Below are 12,770 nucleotides of genomic sequence, written 5' to 3' on the forward strand. Positions count from 1 at the left end.
TTCTAATTATGCAAATTTAGTCAAACAGTTATCCTTGAAAAAGCTGTGAGGTGTTCACACAGTTATTTATGACTTTTTCTAATTACTACTGTTTGCTTAAGTCTGTGCCATCAACTTGTACTCCATGCTTAAATGTGGTTGAAAGTATGAATTGCTGCATGTGCTGTGAAAGTTGTCCTGATTCTGTACTCCCATTTTCCATGGGGTTATTAGAAACAGATCTGTGAACAAAATTAAAACTAGAGGCAGAGGTATCTGACTGCTAGAGAGCCCCTAGAGGATCTAGTCCAATCTTCTGTACATCAGCTGCGTTTCAGTTTCACACAGGAACCTTCCTTGTCTGGAAAATTCAGGAATTACAAGTGAGTGCACAATGCCTGCATTGGCCAATCTAGTAATCTTTCTTTAAAAAATGGCATTAAAGTCCAAGAAGCACAAGCCAAGGAAGGTTGAAGGAGCTGATAACACCCACCTTGGGATGGTGATAAGAGACTCCTGAGACCTGCAGAGCTGCCCCAGCCCTGCCCCAGCCCAGGAGGAGCTGGAGCTGCTGCAGAGAGCCCAGAGGAGGCTCCAGGATGAGCAGAGGGATGGAGCAGCTCTGCTGGGAGGAAAGGCTGGCACAGCTGGGATTGTTCCCCTGCACAGGAGAAGCTTTGGGCTGAGCTCAGGGTGGCCTTGCAGGGCCTGGAGGAGCCCCAGGAAACCTGGAGAGAGACAATTTCCAGGGCATGGAGGGACAGGGCACAGGGAATGGCTTCACACTGCCAGAGGGCAGAGCTGGATGGGAGGTTGGGAATTGGGAATTGTTCCCTGGCAGGGTGGGAAGGGGCTGGGATGGAATTCCCAGAGCAGCTGTGGCTGCCCCTGGATCCCTGGCAGTGCCCAAGGCCAGGCTGGACACTGGGGCTGGAGCAGCTGGGACAGTGGGAGGTGTCCCTGCCATGGCAGGGGTGGCACTGGGTGATTTTTCAGATCCCTTCTAACCCCAGCCTTTCTGTGATTCCATGAGTCAATATGTAATTTGTTACTATTGAATTAAATTTTGTTTCACTTTCTAAAACATTTTTATTTCCTTTTTTTTTTTCAAAAGGAGGTATGAGTTTTCCTTACCTCAAGGTAATTAGTCATTCAGTATTTTGCTAACAGTTTTTGTATCTTTCCTCACATGTATTTTTAAGTGCAGCACCAGGTAAAATGTTTGAAAGAGGCTTGGGCTTTAACCAGTGGAATGAATATAAATTAGAAACTGCTCTTCATCATTGTATGTCTCCCCTGATGTCATCCTGCTTTTCCACAATGTGATATTTTTCTTTGGATAGTCGTATTTCAGTAGAAAACTAAGGTCCATAATTACAACCTGCAGTCAGGAATAACGTGGTGGTTACCCCATGGTCTTCAGGGCTGGCTGGTGCACACCTTCAGCTGAGCTGGGACTTGAGCTGAGTTTGAATAATTAAACACAGAAATCTGCCAGAGCAGCTCTAGCATGGGACAGAAAGGTGGGAAACTTGACTGGATCTCAGAACATTGCTGGTAACCTCTGTGATTTTGCCCTTGGAAGGGCACAAAGTCTTGAATTCTTGCCTCAGCTCTCCCCTTGGCATCCCATGTGTGTGTCCAAGTATCCTGCAACAGGATAAACATCAGGGAGTAATCATTATCAAACACCCCTGCCTGGAATTAAGACACACAGTCAAAACCTTGAGCTGTGGAAAGTGGTTGGTGCAGTTAAATGTGTCAGACGTGACTCAAAAGTCTCCTTCCTTTCTGAAGATATTACTTCATTCATGTTAACCACATTTGTAAGTGGCTTGGGCTGAAGAGATAGAGTTTGGGGAATTCCAACATCTTTTATGTGCAGTTGGGAGTTTCAGGAATGGCTGCTCTGCATTCCACATTGATATATAATCCTCATTATGGCTTTGAATAAGAACATGGTAATTCGCCAGAAAAATAAATAAAACAAGTTATTGGTCAGAGGCGTACTATATAGGGAGTACTAATAAAACCAAATATTTTTGGCTGTAGTTTAAAGTTCCTACTGTAAATGAGCTAATTTAGGGCCGTATCCTGCCCTGAGATCATGGGCTGGAATGTGAGATAAGCAGTAGCTGCACAGACACTTTTGGGTGGCAGCACAGAAATGTGACTTCTCCATCTTTCAAACAGGAGGAGAGGGAATTTCTGTAGGAGAACTGACCCTCCCAAGAACAACACACTCAGAAGAAAATCCATGCTCAGTGTCAGTGAACTCCAGCAGGGCCAGACACAGACACAGATGGCAGAGATGCTCTCAGATTGCTGCATCCCTTTGTCCCCACAGAATTTGGGGACACGGGAGTGGTGCTGTTAGCCCAGAGCCAGCTAAACCCTGGCCAGCTGTGCTTTTCCAGCAGGTGCTGATGCTGCCTTGTCCCTCAGTTACTGACTTGGTGATATTCCAGATGTGGTGTCATGGTCAGCTTGAACCCACAGCTGCTTCAACAGGGGCAGCTCTTACCTGCCTGCAGCCCTGAGCTCCCTCTGCCTTGTCCTGAGGTCTTCAGGGCCACCAGGAATCTCTCTCTGCATTCCAGCTGGAAGGGAATCCCACCAGGAAAGGGTGGGATTGCTGCCAGTTAGACCAGCATTGGTGACCTGAGTGACAGAAATAGTGTTAACCTTGTGTGAGGGAGAGAACTTGTCAGCATGGCCATGAAACCAAATCCTTGGGAGGCTTTTCAGGAGGAGGGCTGGGTGGGGGAGTTTTCCTTATTTCCAGAAAAAAAAGAAAAATCTAAAAAAAATCTAAAAAAAAAAAGGAGATTTAGAATCTCTTCTATAAAGACACACTGAGAAAATTTGGGCTCTTCAGCCCGGAGAAGGGAAAACTTCAGGGTTAAGAGAACCTTCAGTGCCTAAAGGAGCTCCAAGAGAGCTGCAGAGGGACTTTTCACAAGGGCACTGGGGGACAGGACACAGGGAATGGCTCCCACTGCCAGAGAGTGGGGTTAGATGAGATATCAGGAAAAAATTCTTCCCTGTAAGAGTGGGCAGGCCCTGGCACAGGTGCCCAGAGCAGCTGTGGCTGCCCCTGGATCCCTGGCAGTGCCCAAGGCCAGGTTGGACACTGGGGCTGGAGCAGCCTGGGACAGTGGGAGGTGTCCCTGTCATGGCAGGGGTGGCACTGGATGATCTTTAGTGTCCCTTCCAACCCAAATTTTTCTATAAGTCCATGATTAACTTCTGGAGGTGTTTCTTGAAAGTGAAAAATCTGGTGATTTATTTTGCTGCCAGAATTGAGACCATTCCCGCTCAGCTTTTATTTCTCCCACTGATTTTTTTAAACAAATTATACCATATAATAAAAAAAAAAAAATCCCTCATTCAAACTATCAGGGGTAATAATTTGAAAATTGTCAGTGAGTTATACTTCTGTTTAAAATGCTCTAAAGAACTAAGCACATCAGATAGTGCACAGCACAACCAATGGCTTCTGTCCTACGAGGTCAGGGTGAGTACAAAAAGTTATGGAAAAGTTATGGAAAGTTGAAGAAACTTCCTGGCTTGGCACATCTTTTTGTATTTTGGTTTTCTTGTTCTTTACTGTTGTTTTATTTGTGGTTTTCACCTGCAATCAAATCTGACCCTAACAGCAGATACTGTCTGCACGTGAACAGCCTGGGCAGTAGCATTTCTTCAGGGTGCATTTCTTGATCTTTCCTCAAGGTTTTATTGTTGAGGCTGTTAATATACTGAGAGGCTACTGTGAAACAAGAAATAAAAAAAAAAAACAAAAATTGAAATGGTTCTACCCAACCACAAGTTAAACATAAAAGCTTTGAGCTCGTGTCATGCAGCTCTGCTGTATCATAGCTGCCTGCCAGTGGAAGAGTTGTGGTATATCACACTTACCTGCTTTACAAATGTGAATTATAAACATTTCTGTGGCCTTTCTTCCCTGGGCACTGCTGGAGTCTGCACTTGGTGTAATTTTTTCCAGAAATCCATGCCTGCAGGCACCGAGGGGCTGGGGCTACCTCAGCCCCTCCTGGGGCAACCCTTGGCTTCTTGGCAAGCCCCAGGTGCCAGCAGGAGCTGCAGCACCTTCTTCTAAACCTGGAAATATTAGAGAAGGGAAGGCACAAACTTACAGTACCATGCTGGCAGGGAAGTTATTTTGTTTGTTTAGCAGTTCCCAAATTGCAGGCTTGTAAGGATCTTCTGCTCCTGAGTTTTGCCCACATCGAGAAAGGCAGGGTGGGTGACTTATTTATTTCAGTAGATGAGGATTTCACCTCTTATTTCTTATTCTTGTTAAAGAAATTAATTTTAAAAAATTAATAACAATGTAATAATTTCAGTAAAACCCTATGGTATGAATAAAGCAGCAGCACAGGGGAATAAGTGCACTCTGGTTTTCTCTTAGTGCATCCTTGGATGTATAGGCTGCTTCTAAAGTGCAGCAAGCCTAAATTTGGATTAAATTCACTACATGAGGGCTCCCATCATAACTGGAATTATTTTAGGGGTCCAGAAAGGCTGAAATTTACCTGTAGCATATTTATCTACCTAAGAAGTGCAGCTCTAACCTGCAGTTACAGGAACTTATGCTGTTTCTGCACATCATTGAGAGCAGGTTTATAATGCTCTGCCTTTGGAATATCCCAGCTTTTCTCTCTGGTACACACTGTTTGACCAGTGCTGGTGGGACCTAGGCAGGCAAAAAGACATTTCCTGACAAAACAATCCAGCAAGGGACGTCTCAAAACATTTCCAACAGCTGAAAACCATCAGTTCTTTAAAAATATGTGACCAGTCCAGTTGCATGACAGTGTGAGGGGGTCTGAAAGTCCTGCTGGCACTGACTTGGGATATTCTGCATAGCTGCTCAGGGATTCACCTCCTGTGAGTAATGGTAAACATCCCGAGTCATGCTGGTAGAAATTTGGTGTGCTGCCAGTGTGGTTATTCAGCACAGCAGAGTGTGTACCCTGTGTGTGTGTGCCAGTCCCAGTGCTGGGTGCTGGCACAGGGAAGGGGGCTTTGTGTTTGATTATTCTGTCAGTGCCACTCAGAGCTGCTCTCCTGGCTGATATTCACATCCCAGGCAGCAGGGACACAGGATTCCTTGGAGAGAGCCTGTGCTTGGATCACCATTTAATCTTCTCCTTGTTTTTGGAGCACCCAGCTCAGGCCCAGCCATTCTGGCACCTCTTTGCTGTTGATTAAACATCAGCCAGAATTGTTCATCAGCCAGAATTGGCTACAACTGTGCTGTATTCTGAATATTATTCCCTGTGCAGACAAGCACTTCTAGCTTGGAGAGAAAAAAAGGCTAAAAGGGTAAAAAGAGGCTCAAGGGAGCCTCTGCAACTCCCTGACAAGAGGGTGCAGCCACAGCAGGGTCAGGCTCTGCTCCCAGGGAACAGGGACAGGACAAAGGGAAACAGCTTCAGGCTGTGCCAGGGCAGGCTCAGATTGGACAGCAGCAGGAATTTCCCCATGGAAAGGGTGCTCAGGCCTTGGAAAGAGCTGCTCAGGGGGGTTTGGAGTGCCCATCCCTGCCAGGGAAGGCCTGGAGGTGGCACTGAGTGCTCTGTGACAAGGTGGGCATGGGGCACAGCTTGGCCTCAGTGACCTTGCAGGGCTTTTCCAGCCTCAGTGATCCTCTTGTTTGTGATTTGGGCCACGCTGATTCCTGGCAAAGAGCAGCACAAACTGTGTTTCTGTTTGCTGCAGCCCCACTCTGCTCAGCATGGGCTGGAGTATTGTAAATGCAGGTGAACCCAATGGGGAGAAACAACGATGTCTGACTCAATTCAGAAGGCTGAATGATTTCTTTGTTTTAACTCTGTTAAAATACATGAATATACCATATAAAAAGGAAGATAATAAGACTACATACTACTTTCTCTGTCTCTGTCTGTCACACAACTGGTGACCCTCTCTGAGAGTCCAGCCCCAGGTGGGTTGGATTGGCCATCAGGCTCTAACAACCCTCACCAGAATCCAACCAAGCAACACCCCAGGGAAACAATTCTCCAAACACATTCCACATGGGAAAACAAGGAGCAGAAACAGAAATTGTTTTCTCTTTCATTTCTCTCTGTGCACCTCTATGAAAAATCCTGAGAGGGAGAGAAATGTGCTTACCACAGGCTGGAGTTTGGCCTGGAGCCCTTTTCTGTCAGCCTCGCTCACTGCCCGGTCATCCCTTTGGTGCAGGGTTCAGCACACATCCAGAGGAACCTGCTGGGGTTTTTAGGTGAGCACAGCATGCCAAGTTACTGAAAATGCACCTAATGTGAGAAAATACATGAGAGAGGTTTGTATTCAGCCCCCATATAAAGGGGATGTTCAGCCTCAGTAAATTGGCTATATATGTGTCCATTAAAAAGTTTGCTCCTCTTGATACAGCTATAGAAAAGAAAGAACAGTGCAGTCACATCTGGTGAGCTGTAGATCTGTGCATGATTCCCCAACCCTTTGATGTATTTACAGAACTCCCCAAATGTGTGCTCAGAAAGACAACAGGTCCCAGAGCTTCTCTGTCTCCTCTGTGTGAGGTAGCACTGGCACACCCAGCTCTGGCTGGTTTTGTACAAGAACTTGTTTCTAACTTGATATTTTAATCTGTCCTGAGCATCAGAGGGGAATTCACATCTCCTGCCTTAAGTATTGTTGCTTCTCACTAGTGGCATCCTGTGTGACACAGGATGGAAACCAGTCCCAAAAACCTGTGCTGCTAAAGCTGGATTAGTAAATGCTAGTCTTGACTCAGAATACCAGGAAGAAAACCTGCTCTGTGGCTACAAATTTATCCTTCTATAGAATCACAATATAATAGAATGGTTTGGGTTGGAAAGGATCAACTCATTGCACCCCTGCCACATTCAGGGACACCTTGCACTATCCCAGGTTGTTCAGAGTCTTATCCAGGATATCCTTCCAGGATAATCCTAAATCAGGAAAGCTGTTAAGCAAGTGTTTAACTTTCAGTTTGTGTTGTAATAACCTTATTTCAATTTGCTGGAGAGAGATGTCTTGCTAAACCAGGCTTTAGTGTCAGTTTTGGCTCTTGCCTTAGGGTCCTGCTAATTTAGGGGATGCAGGGCAAACCCTATAACCACAAGCAGAGCCTGTCACAGACCATCCAGCACAGACATGACCAGCGTGAAATTTGGGGTGGGGGTGGAGGAGGGTCTGGCAATAGATACCATCTGCTTCAGCAAGTTAGTACCAAATGTCTGGAAACTTCCAATTCCAGCCTGTAAAGGTGGAGCTGAAATAATGAAAATTGTATTTCTGTTTGGAACGAGGAAGGAAAACTGTCGCAGATTTTTTTTTTTTTTAGCCATGATTTCCAGAGGTGAAAAGATAAAAATCATGTATTTTGCATAGAAGGGCTTATCCCAGTTTAGGGTACCAAGCAGAATTCCCACTTTTAAGTTCATAGCAGTACAAGGGAAAAGTCAAATGTCCAGAGCAGTCATATTTCCAACTCATATTGGACAACATTTGCTTGTCATTGATTCCCATTCCTTGTGGTGCAGAGTTGGCAACTGGTTTGCAAATGCTCTCTGTCGTCTTCTCTTCCATAAAGGATCCATCTTTTGGGGAAAAGATGTGAAATGAGTGGCCTGGAATAGCTCAAACAACTCCTCTTTAACCCTGAGAGCTTCAAGACTGAGCTCTGAGAGAAAGATCTGCTTTGAGTGTCACAGGGCATTGTTGGGGATGGAGTCCAACACAGATTTTCTAAGCTTAGGTGCAGTTGGAAGTTGAGCAAAGGCTTTAGAGAAACGAAAATAAATCTGGGTGAGGCACAAATCCCCTTTCCTGGGTGGGCTTCTGTAACTGGGGGCGAGGTGCAGTTGTGGCATCACAGTGCTGGGAGTATAAAGACACTGAAATCATGATCTAACACTGGGTTCAAAATACTTTTCTGTCCAGTTTATGTGAAACTTCACAGTTTCCAGATCCTGTGTGTGATGTCTCGAAAGCTTAAAATATGAACCCATAAATCCAGTGAGGATGTGGCAGGCATGGATTTACTGGGGAAGGGAGGGAATTAAAAGCACATCAGTGCTGTTGGTGTTTCTGTCTGACTTCAATCTGAACGAAGTTGCTGGTGAAATTTTGCTTTTACTGAAAAAGCATCTCTTGCTTTTGAAGTTTTGTGGAAAGAAAAATCTTCATTTAAAACCATGACATCAGTATCACATTTGATCAACCCCAGATAGCTGGGAAAAGTGGACAAAATGGGAATTTAGCTTGTTTAGGGATTTCTTTAATAGACCTTCAAATGAACTACTTTATTTTCATGGATTTGAAGGGCTGTTGAAGCAAAGTTGGCTGTTTAAAGTAGCAAGGGGGAAGTGTGCAAAAATCTAAATGGTGATACCTTTAATTGCTCTGTTTAGTGCAGTTTATGCAAATTAGGCTTGAATAGTTCATAGATGGTCCAGTCACTTCACTGTCTCTGGGGCAAGCTGCAGCTCAGTGTTAGCCAGGCAATATTCACCTCAATCAATAGGTAAAGATGCAGTTTGATTTTCAAGTTCATGTAAATGTGAGAGCAGATAATGAAATAAAAAAGCTGATTCTGAGGAAAATTTCTGTTTCCCTGATAGTGCCTTGCTGCTTTAAAAGCTGAGTTCAAAATCATGGGCAAAAGGAAACCTCTCGTGTGAAAAACAGGAATTTCCAGTCTTTTAAGGGAGAATGGAGAAAAAGACAAGATTACTTTAAATGATGTTCATGTTCCCACATTTTTCCACATCTTCTGATTTTTTGATTTATTTATCCCAATTTATTAGCAGTTATTTGGTGTTCAAGTTTCTGAGTATGGCTACACATTGTTTACATTAAAAACTGTTGTTATTTTAAAGAGCTTTAATGGTTTTCCACCCCCTACACATGCAGACAAATGCACCCCACCTGCCCCAGCCCCTCTGCACTCCATTACTGGACATGGATAAGGGATTCCAGAACATCCCTGCTCTGAAGTGCTGTTAATTGAGGGTCTGGACCAGATTTGCAGCTCTTGTAAACGGGCACAGCTTCAGTGAAATGGTATTTTTTTTCTATCAGCTGCAGATCTGTCCCAGTCCTGCTGTGTGTTTCTAAATTGGGAAGAATGGCTTGTGGAAATCTCTGATATCTTGGGGGAATAATGGGCTGGGCAGGGCAGAGCATGTCCCAAGTTCTTATTTTAGGAGAACTGTACATTGAAAATAAAGAGCATTTTTCCATGAAAATTTCAGGGCTGAGTGTTTTCTCCTGCGTGAAATAAATCAATATTAATCCTCAACAGACCTTATGGAGGCAGAAGTGTCTTAGAGCTTCAGCTGTGCTGAGTCTCGAGGAGCTCTGGGGAAGGAAAGATGCTTATCAGTCTATTAAAAGAGATTTCTATTGAATATAAACTTTTGAAGTATAATGATATGCCTTTTGTTTCTCTGGTTATGCAGCTGCTTTGGGATCTGAGCTCCTGGTGAACACGTTGGCCTGTTAAAGGACATGATTCAGACTGTCCCCGATCCAGCAGCTCACATCAAGGTTAGTTTCCTGTTTATTGTGAGTCCTCAGATGTTTGGAGAGCCATAAAATTAGAGAATATGTACACATACCACAGCTTGTCTTGCATGTTTATAAATTGTGCTACTGCCCAATTTTTTTATTATTTCTCAATATTTATGTGCTGTTGCCTGAGTCAGCCCTGCAGTCTTTGTTGCTGACACCTGTGTGATCTGCTCTGAAGCACGTGGATATTTTAAAGATAACTTGTTCTAAAATTAACTTTCCTTGATCATCCTTTAATATTTGGGGTGTTTGATAAAATGTACCTCCTTGAAAAATACTGGATTTCTATGTCCATGATTCTGCTCCATGACATCCAGTGGCAAACATTAAATTCAATTGCAGAAGGAATATGAACAAAATGCAAAAATTCAGATCCAAACAAGATCTCTTACATATATTCATTGCAACGTTTAAAATACCTTAAAACCAGCATTGGTTTGGTGTGTTTCAGAAGGAAATGTTTGTTTTTACTGTGTTATAACTATTATTATTAGTATTAATATTATTACTGTGGTTTTCTTATCCTTCTTTATGGAACCTGTGAGACCTGGCAGATGCAGCTGTGGCAGAGAAGAAGTAATTCTGGGGAATTGCACACAAATTTCATCAGGAACTGGAGTGATAGGACAAATAGTCATGGGTTCAGACTGAAAGAGGGGAAATTTAGGTCAGATGTAAGGAAGAAATTCCTCCCTGGGGGGGGGTGGACAGGCCTGGCACAGGTGCCCAGAGCAGCTGTGGCTGCCCCTGGATCCCTGGCAGTGCCCAAGGCCAGGTTGGACACTGGGGCTTGGGACAGTGGAAGGTGTCCCTGCCATGGCAGGGGTGGCACTGGATGACTTTTAAGGACTCTTTCATTCTTTCTGACTGCCTTTCTGTCTGGTTTTCTTTGAAGTTGTATTTTCTGCAACTTCTTTCATGGAGTTCCTCCTCAGCTGGCTGCCATCTACCAGTCAGCAGCTCTCTCTAGAAAAAGCTCCACTGTACAACTTATTTTTAACTGAAGCATAGAATAAAAATGAAATATTATTTTAAACAACTCCCTTTTTCTGTAAAACTCAGTGAATGAAAGAATCTCTCTCTCTCTCTATCCCCCTGTGTTGTTTTTGGGTCGTGTTTAGTTACTAGAATGAGTTGCAGTAGTGGGAGAGCTCGTTCTTTCCCCCTCTCCAGGTTTTCCAGACCCAGCACTTCCACAGCCTTCTGGTCCTCAGTTGTTTTTATGGAAAGAGCAGAAAAACAAATCCTCCTCCCCTCAGAAAACTGAGCTTTTGCCTCAATATTGGTTACAACCAGTAAGACTTGAAAACATTGAGGGGGATTTAGCACATCTTCATGCTGTTTAAATGCCCACAGCAGCAAAAATAACACAAAGAATAACTCAGTTCCATCCTTTCTGCCAAAACTGGTGCCCAAAGAAGGTTTCTGTAACCACAGGAGTTAGTGGGACAGGGCAAGGCTGGGTATGAAAGTATCTTATTACAGCAAGAGAGCTGCATAAAAATCTCTGTAATGGTGTGTTCAAGGGAATTGGAGGAGCCTGTTCTCAGCAGAGCATCACCCCAAAGTTGCTGTTTTATTGAAAAAGGGTGTGAGGAAGGCAATTACTTTAATGCTGTGTTTGGGACAGGAAAGCTGGCCAGCTCCACTTCAAATCCTTCTGATTTCTGTTTATGTCATTAGGGCCTGCTGTGGTCTAAACACATTCTTTGGAAGGCAGCCACGGATGCTCGGGTCATTTCAGCTTTAAAAGTGGACATAGCTGCATTCTTTAAAATAAAAAAGGGATAAAGTGGTGCGGGGATGTGGGAAAGCCACACTCTTTGGTGTGGTGGGCTTTTCTGTCTGCACTGGTCACAGCTCTGGTGCCCCCAGCATAGGAAGGACATGGAAACAAGTCCAGAGGAGGCCACAGAGTTGGTAAGAGAGACTGGAGCACCTGTGGAGACAGGATGAGAGGGTTGGGATTGGAGAAGAGAAGGTTTTGTGGAGCCTTCACAGCCCCTTCCAGTGTCTGGAGGGGCTGTAGGGAATCCAGAGGGGGACAATTCATCAGGAAATGGAGGGACAGCACAGGGGGAACGGCTCCAAACGACCAGAAGAAATTTAGGTGAAGATATTAGGAAAAAATTAATTCCTGTGAGGGTGGGCAGACCCTGGCACAGGTGCCCAGAGCAGCTGTGGCTGCCCCTGGATCCCTGGCAGTGCCCAAGGCCAGGTTGGACACTGGGGCTGGAGCAGCCTGGGACAGTGGGAGGTGTCCCTGCCATGGCAGGGGTGGCACTGTATGATTTTTAAGGTCCCTTCCAACCCAACCACTCCATGATTTTATGATTTAATGATCTCTCATTGCTGTTATGATGCAGAAGAGACAAAGTGGGTTCATGACAATCATCCTTGATAAGGTTTTGTTTAACTGTATTCCATCACATAGTGGTGTTTATATCCTTCAACAAGCAGACACAGCTTCATCCATGCACATTTAGAGCTGGAACTTTGAAAATTCACCTTCTGGGAAGGGTCTGGTTTCTTAAGATCTGGCAGATTTCAAGATGTAAGTTTTCTGCATGAGCATGTGCATTAAAATAATGCAACATATACAAGAACATGGAAAGATGAATACTCAGAGATGCCTTTTTTTCAGAAATGGGGAATTTCATGTGCATCATGTGAGTTTTGTGTGTTCTGTTTTGAAATCAACTTTTCTGGTACCAGAAGGAAAATGTAACAAATCTCAGTGTTCTTGTGCTCCATCCTGAATGGGACAAGAGCTGGATTCTTACCCAGGATTACCCATTCTGCACCCTGGCAGGCAGATCCTGTCCAATTTTGGGAATGTTTGGACAGCCTCAAAGTATGTGTCCTCCTTCTGTTTGGGCAGCTTCATTCCAGTGATAATAAAGATTAAGCTCTACATTTTTCAGCTTGAATGAAGGCTCTGACATTGATCTGGTGACCCTGTGGCTCCCTAATGTGTAATTTCACCTGAGTCACGACCTTGTGTTTGGTCCAAGCACAAAGGAAAGAAACATTTGATGTGGGCAAGAAAAAGGATGGATGTCCTCAGATTTTCATTCCCAGTTCAGCAAAATGTGGGGAATTCTGACCCTGATCTTTGGGCAGCTTCACACATTGAGTGCCTGTAAGAGAAGTGAAATAAATAAACTTCCTCACAATGTTAAAATTGTGGCTTTGTGTAG

At 44.3% G+C, this 12,770-nt stretch overlaps 1 protein-coding gene across 3 annotated transcripts in view; it reads left to right on the forward strand.

Annotated features, from left to right (window-relative positions):
- The window catches only part of ERG (ETS transcription factor ERG), a 141,782-nt gene that overhangs the window by 31,412 nt on the left and 97,600 nt on the right, over positions 1-12,770 (forward strand). For all 3 annotated transcript variants that reach the window (XM_030284153.4, XM_041718918.2, XM_030284132.4), the window contains exon 2: positions 9,459-9,546. In XM_030284153.4, coding sequence (XP_030140013.2) covers positions 9,508-9,546 — 39 coding nt within the window. In that variant the 5' untranslated portion in view covers positions 9,459-9,507. The remainder of the gene's footprint in view (positions 1-9,458; positions 9,547-12,770) is intronic.

This window comes from Taeniopygia guttata, chromosome 1, assembly GCF_048771995.1.
Source record: "Taeniopygia guttata chromosome 1, bTaeGut7.mat, whole genome shotgun sequence".
Classification (NCBI taxonomy): domain Eukaryota; kingdom Metazoa; phylum Chordata; class Aves; order Passeriformes; family Estrildidae; genus Taeniopygia; species Taeniopygia guttata.